The sequence below is a fragment of the Poecilia formosa genome, unplaced genomic scaffold (assembly GCF_000485575.1).
Source record: "Poecilia formosa unplaced genomic scaffold, Poecilia_formosa-5.1.2 Scaffold17, whole genome shotgun sequence".
NCBI lineage: Eukaryota > Metazoa > Chordata > Actinopteri > Cyprinodontiformes > Poeciliidae > Poecilia > Poecilia formosa.
This window is the reverse complement of record NW_006799956.1, coordinates 4,362,142-4,376,456: the sequence shown is the minus strand read 5'-3', so window position 1 is coordinate 4,376,456 and position 14,315 is coordinate 4,362,142. Positions and strand designations below refer to the sequence as shown.

The following is a 14,315-nucleotide window of genomic DNA, read 5'->3' as shown; positions in this document are numbered from 1 at the left end:
AAGCAGTTAGCTTGCGCTACCTGCCTCTTTTACCTGTTTCCCCTGTCTAAGCCGAATGATTTTTTTATGCAGTTTTGTTTATAACATTTTAGTTGCTGTTGTTTCAGATGTTTATTTGGTTCCAGTGGGTTTTTTTTTTTTTTACTTAGAGGCGGTGCGCGCCCATTATTATGCCAGTATTATTTTAGTGAAAAATGGTCTCAAGATGGCAGTGTTATTATTTTATCACCACAATTTCTGGGCCAATTTATGGTCCAGCATCATTTCTGATGGTGACAGGCCTAGAAACGACTAAAGCATCAGCTTTTCTTTTTTTCGCCTCTGCTCTGCTGACACTCTTCCAGGTCAGCTGATGGGAATGAATGAGATCACAGAGAAGCTAACTCTAGATGCCAAGTGTCGGAACGAGCACGCCATCGTCCAGAGAGTGACCACCGCTGCCAACCTCAGCCGCGTCCCCTGTGGCTCAGACAAAGAGTGCAGGTAGGAGGATCAGCGCCTTGCTGTGCAGTAATTGTTTAAATCAAAGGCACAACCAGCTTTCAAATCCCAGAATATAGTAAACAGTGATAGCATCTTCATCCAGACCGCAGAATATTCAGCATATAATAACAGTAATGACAATTGGAGTGTTGAGTTTAACTTTTAATAAGGCTTCAAACTTCAATAGTTAATAGTTGTGTTCAGTACTGTAAAGCAGACATGGCTTCAGATTAGGAGGGTTGAATTTCCACTGACCAAATATTTTGAAAAGAAATCTGTGGCAAATGATATTCAGTTGACTGCATTCTCCACTTCTGCCATTAGATGTCACTACATCCTTTAATTCATTTTACATCCTCTAATAAAACTGGAAAAAATGTCTTCAAGTAAGCCATACTAGCAGATTTGAGTACACTTTATGATTCTCCCTCTGTTTATTACCTCTGCAGCTCAGTAAGCACAGGTATCCATTTTAATCTAAAAAATTGTGCAGTTGTTTTGGAAAAGTTTGATTCAGAAAAAAAAAACAGGTTCCATATCATTATAGTACTGCTTATTTTCATACTTGAAATCTATAAAGAAAGCAAAACAAACAGACTCTGACCATTAATATGTGTTACTAATGAACACATATTAATGTGTTCATTAGTAACACCAATAAGGACAAGAAAGGACAAGAAAGTTCAAGTAAAGTATGTTTTAGAGAGCTAATAGACCAGCACTCTATCTCAGTTTAAAAAAGCTCAGTGGGCAGCTAACCTGCAATTAGCCACAGTAGCAGCTGTAATAAAAAATGACAGAACATTATAGGAATTGTTACTGCAGTGGTAACTGGTGTGCATTTACACTCCGTTTTATGCTAACAGCTGTTGCTACAATGCTGTCTGCTTGCTAGCTAAGCTGTTTTTGTTGAGCTGATGGTAAACCTAGCCTTTTCACTTTTCGGAAACTTCTTCGCCTTTAATGCACACTGTCTTCCTGAAAGCATATTGTTCACTCCGTCCTTTCCCATGTTTCCATCATAACTCCTTTTTATTTTTTCCGTCATGAACTGATTTCTGTGGAAATTGCTCTCTGGTTGTCCCCAAAGACATGTAATCGCTCTGTAAGATGTTAACTGCTACAACTCAGTGTGAACTCAGAAAATCAATACGGTTGATAATGGAAATACTAATTGGTTTGGAAAACAAGTGAAAAGACCTGATTGTGAATTATTTATGTCAGTGTTGTCTCAATTTGAAGGGTTTCGAAGCCTCACACAGGGTTATGGGTTGTATTCCCAGTTGGGGTCCTTCTCTTTCCTTTTTACATTTGAGGAAGAGCAGTGTGGTTTTTGCCTCCAGCTTCATCTAATTTTTTTCATCTGAATCTACATCCTGGTAACCGACGTCCATTTCACTCTCATTCTGTGTTTTCAACCTTACTTCTGCTCTTTTTCGTTTTGCTGCTTTGACCTCAGTCCTCCTGTTCCTCCTCCTGAACATCCTGTCCACAGGTTTGCAGGCAGAACGGTGACCAGCGGCAGCTTGGTGCTAGTCACCGTGGCAACCAGAGAAGAGGGTGCCGCCCAGCTGACGATCAACTGTGAGAAGATGGTGATCGGCACCATGCTGGTTAAGGACATCCTCCTGGCCCTGACGCAGTGACGATAAACAGACACCCGGCTCGACTTGTGCCCCCTCACTCCAGCCACCTCGTGAATTTCGTTTAGGACTGGTCACCGCTCCATCTCTTGTGTTCTCCAGCAAGCCACGTTGGAGAGAAAGCTTCCAGAGTGTGAAAAGCTTCTTTTTAAAAAATAAATCCTCCAAACACTGTACGCTGCATCTGAAGAGTGATAGAGAAGACATCTACAGAAAAATGGAATCAAATTGTAGCATAATCATCTTTTAGCTGCTCAGTTACCCTAAATACCACTTACTGGTTTCCAGGATGAGTATTGAAGCAAAATGGACGTTAATGTTTGGAGGTTCTCTGCTTTGCTTGTACTCATTGTCCACATTAAAAATTTTGTTTCAGGTGAAATAAAAATAAAAAAAATGCTTCCAAAACCGAAGATTTTAAACTCTGTTTGTGGTGTAACCACGTGAACCGGACATCCAGAAATAAGTGGAAACGATGATTTTAGAGGCCCAGCTCGCATAGGTCTGGTTCTGATTTCTGTTCTGAAAATTACAACAGTGACGCAGTTTTTATGTTGCTTTTTTTCCCCGTCTTTTGTCCTGACGGTGTTTCCATTAAGCCTCAGTTTTAAGCTGTCGAAGTTAGTGACTGAGAGGAAAAGCTAAAAATGTTCAATCTTTAACCTGGGACTGCTTTAGCGGTGCTCAGGACATTTTTTATCATTTTAATTTCTTTCATGTTGACATTATTATTATCTACTGTGGCTACGTAGCTGTCACAGTGGTGTTTGCATTGGAATCCAAGTGATGGTGGAGAGACATAAAGAAAGATAAATAATTATCTGGAGTGGTTTAGCTAGGCTATTGGAGATCCAAATAAAAATACACCAGAACAAAATAACTTTTATCTGTTTGAAAAAAAAAGAAAAACATGTCATACTAGTATAAAATCAGAACACTGTATACTTATGAAACTGTAAGTTTTTATTAAGTATAACCATTTCAATTGAATTTTTGAAAAGTAAAAAAATCAGCTATGTCAACATATTTTATGAGCATTGAGGGCTCAACTTGAAAAAATAACACAAATCTGGATCATTCTGTTTTGTCTCAAGAAATATTAATCATTTCAGTAATCAGTAAAACGAAGCGTGTAAACAGGATTCTTTAAATACATCAATTGAACAAGTTAACCTAGTTAGAGCGCTGAGCAGATGAGAAGTTTATCAGCAGGCATAGTTTTAAAAAAAAAGTGATTTGATTTGAAAGTGCTGTATTACTACTGCAGTGCTATGAGTGTGTGTGCTTTGAGGGTGTACTTTTGTGTTTAATATTGTCATTTTGGAAGGCGATCGCTTTAATATTAAATTTCACCAACTGGATTTCAAATCTGTTTGAAAAAAAGAGTTTTGTTTCTTTTTTTTTTTTCAAACAGATTGATTTTTTTTAGCTGCTTGGCTGACCAAAGAGCCAAAAGATATTTACCAGTAAAGTAGCACTTTCATTTAATTTTTTTTATTTTCTCTGAAAATTTGAATATCCTCCAATATTTAAAAGCCACTTGCTTTTAGAAAACAAAACAGAAACAATGTAAGTTTTTCCAAAAGAGACAAAAGTACTTTCAGTGTCTTTCACAGCTCATTTCTTTCACAGTAAAAACTTAGCAAAAGCTAACAAGTAGTTAGCTTAGTCTAGGTTATTTTCTAAAATTAGCACAGTAGAAACACTCATTAAACTGGGTGAGCTTTAATTATAATGAGAGTTTAATTATCTCCAAACAAACTCAAGGTAGCATTTTTTTTCTGTCTTATTAGTAGCTGACAAGTTAGCAGGCTAATAAGTTTCAGCTGAGCAGTACAAACCTTATCTTTCAGCAAAAATAGCAACAAGAAATATTTTAAAGATATGTCAAATTTGTTAATTAAAAATACTACAGTCAATCAATATTCATGTCAAGGTAGCATTTTGTTCAAAACTCCGTTTGGGTTTAAGGTTTAAGGAAAACATTCTGAAATTGGCATTTCAAAGTCATTTGCAAGGACCATTTTTTTTAAAGAAATTTTTATCTAAATCACATTAAAGTCAGTGCTCATGCAGCTTATTTTTGTGAAACGTAAGAGGTCCAGTAACAATTTTAGTTTTTATTTTTTTTATTATTTTTTCCCCCCATGATTTGGTGTATGGATTTATTTTTGCCCTTGGAAACAAAGTCAGGAGCAAAGGCAATATATTATGTCAAATGTAGCCAGTCGTGGAGAGAGTATATATTCGCAAACATTTTGTTTTGGTTTCCATTAATCCTAAAACTTCCTATTTATAGCAGCACAGACACAGAGATGATGAAATAATCCTTACCCCCAACGAAAAGGAGGCGGGTTTCACAGAAAACAGCAAATTCACACCTGGTCATTCCTTTCATCTCCAATGGCTTTTACATAGACGAACTATGGTTTATCATGCCCTGTGTGTGGTTGTGAATTGTAATCTTGAGGTATTGCAAGTTTATTTATTGTACAAATAAAAGATTAAAGCTTGCGTGTCTTCTCTCTTGTACCGTGTATAATACTGTACTCTGGAAACGTGTTTACAAGTTTTTGTGTAAAAGAAGAACAAAGAAAGCACAATTCAGCAGCAGCGCGAGCCATAGGAAGAGGACGTCAGACCGCTTAGCTAACAATTAGATTATTGGCTCAGCAAATCACAAAAACCACAGGAGACTCGGGACAGCAAAATGTGGACGACTAAATGATAGGGGAAATACAGAATAACACATAGGAGTTTAACTGCCAATACACTTAAGGATCCAGATATAAAAGCACACAGAGTTACTCCTGCGTTCCATTTACCTCGAAACTGGGAATGACCTTTTACACGTGACGTCACTATGGGTAACCAGGGAGACAATGCCGCAACCATAGACATCATATATGGCCGCACCGTGATGTAGCCTAGCATGTATGAAAATAGGCTGGTTAGCATCTGGTCGTTTTTAATGCTGCTGACATAGTGATATAAATCATGTGTGAATTCAGGTGTCACAGGCAATGTCGGTAATTTGATCGACACACAAGGAGGGAGGAGGTATGAGTTGGTTTTTAAGCTCGATGTTTCCAACTTTTGTAAATACTACCATATTAGTACCAAACAGGTGTGTTACGTTCACAGATAAATTATAGCTCGAACAAGTAGAAGCCATGAATAAACTGGCAAAAAGAACTTTGGAAAACCAATTCAGTCACTCTGTTCAATATTCCTGTCCTGTCCCTCACTTCTGACGTCCGTCATGGCGCCTAAAACGATTAAGTGATGTAGCTTTAAAGAATCAATAGTGGGAAAAATAAACAAGTTTACTATTGTTGATGAGAGGCGCTACCGTTTATGTTTTACAAAAAAAAAAAAGAAAAAAAAGTATCAGACCCAAACTTTCAATGTACCTTTATTTTTGGAATGTAGCAAGTGATTGTCATTGGAGAACATTGAAAGCTGACAGAAACGCTGCGTCACAGTGGCAACTGACTGACATCTTCCAGCACATCTAGTTTAATAAGTCAAACAAAAATGTTTATCAAATAAATCAGTATTTCAATCATCTCTAATCAAATTATATATAAATCTTTTTTTAAGAACAATTTTGAAGATGAATAATGGCTCTGATATACTATCAAATCAGACTGCTTGACATTAACTCAGTGATCATCCATTTATATTTAGTGTACTTCTGTTCACGATGGCACCATTTTGTTCAACAAAAGACACTTAGTGAATTTAACTGCATAGATATAAATATATGTACACAGATTTATAAAAAAGCACTTTAAAAATCTTCTAAGAGCAACAGGATTGTTTTGGTTACTTCAGTGAACATTAATAAGAGGAATCTTGTAAATTAGCAAGGCTCTGACATTTAATAACAACCAGCTTATGTAACATGTAACCTACAAGCTCCATGTTATATTTAAAGAACGCTGTAGTAAAACATCAATGTGGAATATTCTCCTAAAAACACAAAAACAACACGTAAACTACAAACTATGTAAACTACATATTCTTTACAATGTTTGAGTGACAAAAACAAACATACATAATCCCTGAATCATTTTCAACATCTGGTGTTTGTATATAAAATTATGCACAAATTTCAGCTTCATCGTGTCACCAACTGGAGACCAGCCAGTTGGGAACTCAAAAATCTGATTTTTATTTCTGATCAGCTAACAGTAACAGCAGCTCTCTCTGGTGTGGAAGTCCCATGTGAAGAAGAATAAAAGCTGTTTTCAGCATCAGTACAATAAATTCAAATAAAGTAGGAAGCTGTTTAAAAACAAATTGGTTTCTTTGGCTCCTCTAGGCTGAGAGAGGGAAAAGAGCGAAACTTTTAGGAGATAACAGGAAGGCTGAGCAGAGAATACCAACATTACCATCCTGTTGAGTTTTTAATAAGTACAGGGTGATTTTCAGTGTTGTATAAAATGAATATGTTGTTTGTTCCTGAGGTTTCTTGGTTCTCGTTTTTTCTCTCTCTCTCTGCAGGTATAGAAGCAGACTTCTAGGGTTTTCTTGTATTCTCTCCATCTTTATCTCTCTCTTTCTCCTCTATTTTTATCTCTCTCTTTCCCTTTCCATTCTTTGCCCCCCCCATCTCTGTGTCCTTTGCATTTGAAACAAACTCAAAGCAATTTAGAATAAACGTTTTCATATCTACATCAGTAGGAAAGCTGTAAAGCTCCACATGCGAAAGGAAATCTGCTGAGATTTCCTTTCGCATGGAAATCTCAGCAGATTTCCATGCTGAGAAATCTGCTGAGATTTCCATGACATTAGCCTCGTCATATATTGTGTTTCTCAATTTGTAGCGTTTTAAACTGTTTCAGCAATTGAAGCGTGATTATTCTTGTACAATTATCATTTTTATGACCTAGTTTGAGTTCTGAGGAAACTCTTATCTGATTTTGGGGTCCTAGCACCAACATTGGGTAATAATTTCTGTAGGAATGTCGTTTAGCTTGCTGTGCTAACTGCGCTAATCACTCATAGAAGACACACACTGAGGTCGCCTCTGCTTTTAGTGTACACAATTAATGGCCGGTCACATCAGGAAAATATATTTTTCAATAGCGTTTTTATATTTTCTTATGCTAAAATTGTAAAAAAAAAAAAAAAAGGCAATCAGATTTGCTTCCCCAAAACCCAAGATCTGATGTCAACAGCAGAACTCTCAGGAGCCCACCACATATCATGTAGTTTCTATTGTTTTTTGGCAAATGAGCCCAAATTTAAAAGGCACAGAGAATTGTCTGAAGGCAACAGAAACACCAGATTCGTTTGGGTCTGGAGAACTTTAAGAGCTTTGTTTGAGTTTCTAAAAAACCAAAGTCAGCAATCAGGTGAGCTCCGTCTGCCTGGTCTGTGGGAGCAGAAGAGCCACCAGGCCTCCCGTCAGCAGCAGGGCCGACACCAGCAGGATGGGAACAGTGCAGCTGGAGTCCACCAGCTTCCCGAAGACCACGTTCCCCATGATGGCCGCCACTCGGCCCACTCCGGTGAAAAAACCCAGGGCCGAGGATCTGGGGAGGGAGGAGGAGGAAGAGGAGAAGCGTTGGCTGAAACCACATGAAAAACATCCGCTGCATTCGGTGCAGTCTGACGTTTCTGAGCCGGGTTACCTTAGCTGGGTCGGGTAGAGCTCGGTTCCCACCACGTCCAGAGCATTCCAGGCGATCACAGAGACCCCACTGAAGATGCAGGACAGACCCAGACTCTGGGCTTTGGTCTGGACCACGTAGATGAGGAAGACGCTCAGGCTGGACACGATCAGGCTGCAGGCTGAGCGGAGGACCAAACAGAGAGAGGTTAGGCTTCACCAACTCAAAATTAAGACTTTTTAAGACCACTATGGCCTGTATCACGACGGAAATGTGCTAAAGAAAGGAAAGCTATGGAGGAAGAAAAGGTTGTTGCTCTTAGATTAATGCTAGTAACTGTAGCAGCAACGACCGTTTTCTGTGCCAAACTATCTTGCCCAGAATGCATTTGACTTTGTACGAGTTGTCAAGGCAACCGGCGAGAAATTTACACTTAGCTATGACAGCTGCAAAAAAGCCAGCAAGCTATCAAGGATATGTTAGCAGCTAGTTAGCAGTAACCTAAATCACATGATCATAATATATACAAAATTAAATAACCCTGCCACAACAACATTTAAAACCTTTGAGTAACGTACTTAAAGGACTTAATTTTAGACACACGAAATTAATACTTTTGAAGGATGTCCAGACATCCCGTTGCTAGGATGTCAGATGCTACAGAGCGAGGTGACTGAAGCAAACAGCAAAGCAAACAGCTTAAGAGAAAACTGTTAAAATGGGCCAACAGGATTTCCTTATAAAGAGGCAAAGACTCTGATAAAAACCAAACTCACACAGCAGAGTCTTTCCGCCGGTGCTGTCCATGATGAGGATGGTGAAGATGTTGCCTGGCAGGTTCGATGCAGCGATGATGAAGCCCTCCATGTAGACTGTGAGGAAGAGGAAGCGTGGGTGAGAAGATCAGAAAGGAAAGAGGAGAGCCCGACTTCTTGGGATTTTATCTGCAAAACAGCAACTATTATATCCGCTTTTTAAAACCACGTTTATGATAAATTCTTTTTCTCAGCTCTCTCCAACTGCGACTTTACAGATCTAAAGTTAAACTTTCCTGACTTACAGAGATCAACACAAATACGTCTAACGGCCTGTTTATGCTCTGCCTGTTGAGTTTGGTCATTCCTAACAAACGCTCCAGACAGACCCTTTTTTCTTGTTTTTTTTTTATTTATTATTTTTATAATTGTTGCATGATTGGTTGGAAATCTGGAGTAGCTGAAATTAAGAAAAACAAAAGACAAAAAAAAAACAACCCCAGCTCATTCTCAGTAATTCAAAACCTGAAAGAAACCTAAATGGAGTTATTAGTTGTCCAGAATAAACATTGGAGACAAACAGCTCAATGGACTAAAATTAGATTTTTCTGCCTAATTAAGGAGCAACATTTCTAAAATTTCTAAATCTGTCCTTTTTTCACACATCAGCGAACAAGACTTCTTAGATAACCAGAGTAGTTTTGGGAAATATTCCCCTCTGTCTCCATTTCATCTAGCAGATCAAAAAAAAGAAAAAAAAAAGAAATGATTTGGTCTGACCGAACATCTCTCTGAAGACCCCACACATGCTGAACACAAAGCATTTAGACTTTTACCTTCAGGTCGCCATTTTTTATTCTGCAAAAACCAGCGTGATCTGCTACTTTGCTGTAAAGCAAAATAAGCAGATTTGAGCCTCCAGGTAAAGTCAAATTCCTGCTTTGACAGCCCACCTGCTGTCTTGACCGGGTAACAGCTTTGGTTGTTGAGCGCAGATGGCATAGAGACGTTGGCGCAGGGAGAGCCGCCGCTGCTCTCAACTCGAGCGAAAAGCTCTGGGAACCACATCCACAGCCCATAGTACCTACACAAATCAAGACATGGTGGAAATGAGGTAGGTAAAACAGCCTGGAGTCAGCCATTGTTAATAATCACGCTTTGGTGTGATTAACGGAGCATCTTTTAGCTTAACATTAGCCGTTATCTGGCTGCAGAAGATAAAAAAACAAAAAAACAACTTCCATGCTTTATCTCTTGGTTTGGTTTGGTTTGTAGTAATGCAGTGCCCAGCTGCAGATTCAGTGAATCAGCAGAGAATGTTGTTCCCATGTGTGTTTTATTCACACTGGAGATGCATAAAAACCCCATGAAGGAAGCTCAGGACAGAGCGGGGCTTCTCAAACCCTCAAACTCAAATTTAAGACTTTTTAAGACCATTGTACAGGTCTTAAATTTAAGACCTGTATTGTGACAGAAATGTACAAAAGGAAATCCCATATTAAATTTACACTCACCCATAAAAGACACAAAAAAGCTGATTAGCAACAGCATATTAGCAGCTAATTAGCAGTAGCCTCAACCGTCTTGAGTCACAAAACGAGCGACTCGAACTTTTGACTGGCATAAAAGTCTCTACACAGAATATATAAGATTTAATTTTCCCACTACAAAATTTAAGACTTGTAATCAATGTATTTAAGGCCAACTTACATTTTTAAACAAATTTAATACATTTTAAGGCCTTAATTTTACATACATGAATCTGAGACCTCTTCAGGATGCGCAGACACACTGGCAGAGAGAAGACCTGAACTCACCCAAACGAGATGCAGTAGAAGATGATGAGCAGGACGATGCTGCGGGCTTTGACAGAGCCACTGAACATCTGTTTAATGGGAAGCAAGCCCTGCGAGTTCGATGAATATAATAAAATTAGTAACAGACAAAGTGAACAAAATGTTATAAATAATCCATGTGTCACAAATTAGGACTTCACTGTAAAGATGGTAAATGAAATTTTTTAAACAAATTTATCTTTTTTCTAGCCCCTTTTATTCTGATTCCCTGTAATTAAACATTACCTGTTTTAAAACACTCATGAGATGTTTTCTTTTTGTATCACCAGATCCGATCTCTCTGATTTCCCCTCCTGGTTTGGAGTTTGTACGCAAAGCAAATTCCTTCAAAAAGAGAGAGAAAGTTAGCTTGCAGAAATAAGCTAAGATACAAAGCTAGTGCTGCGTACCGGAAAGGCCTTTTCTGTTCCCTTCATGTTCATCTCAAACATCAGCCTGAAGACCCGGATCGCCTCTTCTGCCCGACCCGCCTGGAAAACAAACCCAGGAATGAGAGTCAAAGGTCTCTTCTGAAGGAAAAGCGTCGGCGAACGTTCGTCTGCCCTCCCGGTTACCTCCATGAGGAACTTTGGGCTCTCGGGCATGAGCAGCTTGAAGAGGATGGCGGAGGAGGTGCTGGGAACCGAGCACAGCACCACAAACAGCCTCCAGCTCTGGAAGTCTAATGTTCCCAGAGAGAAACGGGCCCAGGTTCTGGGAATCACCAACCAGGCCAGACCTACAAAAAAAAAAACCCTCACTCTCATTCCACTATATGTCCATTAAAGTAATTTTTAGCCCTTTCAGATAGAAAGCAGCCATCTTTAGTACTTTTATAGTTTTTTTCCCCTGTTGAATCAATTTTTTTTTATATTGTTTTTTTTCTCCCCGGTCCAGTTTGTTGTTCCCACCTGCAGCCAGGATGTTTCCTGCCATCCAGAAGGTGGCCAGAGCGCTGATCATGGCCCCTCTCCTCAGCCGGGGCATGAACTCTGAGAAGTAGGAAAAGATGACAGGGATGGATCCACCCACCCTACAGAGCAGAGCAGAGCATAAGACAATACAAAAAAAAAAAAAAAAAAAAAATTAGTCTAACGATGGACTCATGGGTAAATATGGAGCTTTAAACATTTTCTGCGGTTTTACTTTTCGGAGAAAATGTCCAAGTATATCTGGCTGGGGAAAACAATTTGAAAATGGCGGAATTACACTCCAGAACAGCAGGGGGCACCATTTCATGTTAGCCATTATTTCATGTTTTTGTCTTTTGACATCTACATTATATTAGGTTAATAAACAAATGTTTGGTGGATCCATCTTATTTGATGCCAGTCTGATCTGAATCAGTAAGGATTTAAAAATAATTAAAAATGACAACCGTGAGACCAAGGCCAGCGTAAGAAGTAGCGCCCCCTGCTGTTCTGGAGTGCCATTGTGTTATTTCCAAATATTGGTATGACGCCTGTCTAGACCCCTTTCTGTTCCCTGCAGCCAAGTCTGTCTTCAGATTTCTTCATAAAGTCCAAGAGATGCAACAAGACATAGCACAAATCCAACAGTTTTCCAATCAGTGAACATGTCACAGGTCACCATTCTTCAGTGTGGCAGTTGTTACTGAGAGAAGACTCAAAGGGAGCTATTTTTTTATATCAGCAAGGTGCTTAAATGAAGGCCAAAGGAAGCAAGAATGAAGCTTCTTAAACCTTTTTAATTATTGTCTTAAAAAATGGATCTGCTTAAAACGTTTTAGGCGTTTGAACTGTGACGAACAGACCAGACTTCGTTCACGTCTCAAGAGAATCCTGCGCTCACCCAATGCCACTGATGAACCGCAGCAGCAGGAAGAGCCAGAACCACGGAGCCGCACTGGCCAGCCCTCCAAACAGCCCGTTTACGGTCAGCGACACCACCAACACCTTACGGCGCCCCCTCTGGTCAGCCAGGTATCCCCACATGTAGCCGCCAACCATCATTCCTACGAACATAAAAACATTACAGGGGTACAGTTAAAAATTAACTACTGAACCATGTGTTGCTGCCAATTTCGAACTTCATTTCCTTTTTTTTTTTTTTTTTTAGCAAATTTTATTTACTTGAACATTTAAAAGAAACTAGTAAAAACTGGTCACCCCTCTTCTTTGTTCATGATTGTTTTCAGACAAATCTAATAAGATATGGTGGCAAACTTCCATGCTATTGTGTTGATAGCAGAGCTAATTTTTCATTTAGCATTTTTGCTAACTTGGAAAACATTTAGCACACTTAGCTTCCGCTAAATTATTTTTTCTGTATAAATTCTAAAGCGCTAATTTACTCGACTGTTCAACAAATTTTCAGATGAATAAAGTTCGACATCTCCGTTTAGATTTTGGTTATTGACTGAAGTGGGTGAAGACAGCAGATAAAATTTGAGTTGAAGTAAACATGTTAGCATTAGCTTCCGCTAAATACAGCGTTGGTATAGTGCTTTAGTGTTTGTGATTAGTGCTTTAAGGTTAGCGCAACTGACTCATAAGTCAGCAGTGACCACCAGTGGGTATGGTATATTTCCCTGAAATGAAACAAATAACTAATAAATAAAATATGAGTTACACTAAGTCATGTTACTGTAACTCTCAGAAGCAATGTTGCTAAAAACCATAGAAGTAACTCCAGAAATAATATAATTACATAAAATCTGTTGATCCATGCTCAAACTGTCACTCCTGCCTGAAGAAGAATACCAAAGATCTCTTAAATTTAGATTTGAGACTTTCTGCTTTCTGTGAGCTACTTTTGAAGGTTTTGAAATCAAGCTGGCGGTTTTTCTCAGACATTTTAGCTGCGAGGACTTTTTACCGACTTAAAATATTCTTTGAATCTTGTACGAGGAACACGCTTTCTGCTCCATAATTAAATGCCCTAATCCATCTATGATAAATTTTCAGATCATCCTGTGCAGCAGAAAGTTAATTATTGTCCTTTTCTCCTCTATTGTATTTTAACACTTAGAAAAGGGCTGAACTTTATTAAATTTAACAGTGAATATGATATAACTGTTGATCTATGTTTACGTTTATTAAAGATTCATTTGTTGTGTTGGAAGAGGGGATTTTTTTGGGTACTTTTTTTTTACAGATTTTTCAATAAAAGTGGAAAATGTAGTTTCGTTTCCTCGGGAAAATGGGAATGTGGTACAAAACTTAAACAAATGTCCAAACATTCCCACTGTGGGCAGCAGCTAGAAGTTAATGAAGAACGACGTTCAAACAAGAACAGAGTTTTGAAACATCTGTTGCACAATTCAAACAATAAATGAGTTAACAGTGAAAAATCCCCTGCTGAGTTCAGAAACGATCTTCGGTCTGTTTGTTCAGTGAGCTCTTCATATGGCGCTCATCAAAACAAAGCAGTGCCCGAGGCAACCGTTTGGACTGTTAAACAATCAGATGATTGTTGGATTTATTCGATGCTTCACCGAGGAAAATGCTGGCAGTGAGCAGGCCCATGTCCGAGGAGCTCAGCAGCAGATCGCAGCGCGCCGTCGGCAGCAGGAAAGACACGCAGAGGATCTCCACGGCGTCGCTGGCGTTGGCCCAGCCGCACACGGCCAGGAGGAGCCAGTGGAACAAACCAAAACCTGAGAGCAAAACCAGAGCAAACAGGGAACAAGCACAGAGAGACGTTAACCAATAAAGCCTCATCCAGCAGCCATAAAGTCTTTACGGTTCAAGATGCACACAGTCAGCAAACATGTCTGTGTTACACAAATAAGGGATCAGATCCGAGCGCAAGCACTTACTCAAATTTAAAAAAAAGCCTCTTGCATCCTAGAGTTACATTAATGCAGTGTTTATTTTGACTCTATATGACATTTCACAAAATGTTTTTTTATTATGAACACAGATATATATATATATGGTTCCTCTCTCTCTCTATCTATCTATCTATCTATCTATCTATCTATACATACATACATACATACATACATACATACAT

The 14,315-nt window shown here is 38.9% G+C and overlaps 2 protein-coding genes across 13 annotated transcripts in view; one reads left to right on the top strand and one right to left on the bottom strand.

Moving 5' to 3' along the window:
• ap3b2 (adaptor related protein complex 3 subunit beta 2) overlaps positions 1-4,640 on the top strand; it is a 43,606-nt gene extending 38,966 nt beyond the window's left edge. For 8 of the 12 annotated variants that reach the window (XM_016668839.1, XM_016668838.1, XM_007546815.2 and 5 more), the window contains 2 exons: positions 345-483; positions 1,943-4,640. In XM_016668839.1, the coding sequence (XP_016524325.1) occupies positions 345-483; positions 1,943-2,129 (326 nt within the window). In that variant the 3' untranslated portion in view covers positions 2,130-4,640. The remainder of the gene's footprint in view (positions 1-344; positions 484-1,942) is intronic. The other 4 variants (XM_007546816.2, XM_016668840.1, XM_016668834.1 and 1 more) reach the window with 1 other exon arrangement.
• A 2,782-nt stretch (positions 4,641-7,422) lies between these two features.
• sv2 (synaptic vesicle glycoprotein 2) overlaps positions 7,423-14,315 on the bottom strand; it is a 9,520-nt gene continuing 2,627 nt past the window's right edge. The window contains exons 3-13 of the mRNA XM_007546813.2: positions 13,795-13,956; positions 12,150-12,312; positions 11,249-11,370; positions 10,913-11,076; positions 10,748-10,828; positions 10,584-10,682; positions 10,320-10,408; positions 9,456-9,586; positions 8,524-8,619; positions 7,769-7,928; positions 7,423-7,669 (exon numbers count right to left, since the gene is read on the bottom strand). Of these exons, the coding sequence (XP_007546875.1) occupies positions 7,486-7,669; positions 7,769-7,928; positions 8,524-8,619; positions 9,456-9,586; positions 10,320-10,408; positions 10,584-10,682; positions 10,748-10,828; positions 10,913-11,076; positions 11,249-11,370; positions 12,150-12,312; positions 13,795-13,956 (1,451 nt within the window). The 3' untranslated portion in view covers positions 7,423-7,485. The remainder of the gene's footprint in view (positions 7,670-7,768; positions 7,929-8,523; positions 8,620-9,455; positions 9,587-10,319; positions 10,409-10,583; positions 10,683-10,747; positions 10,829-10,912; positions 11,077-11,248; positions 11,371-12,149; positions 12,313-13,794; positions 13,957-14,315) is intronic.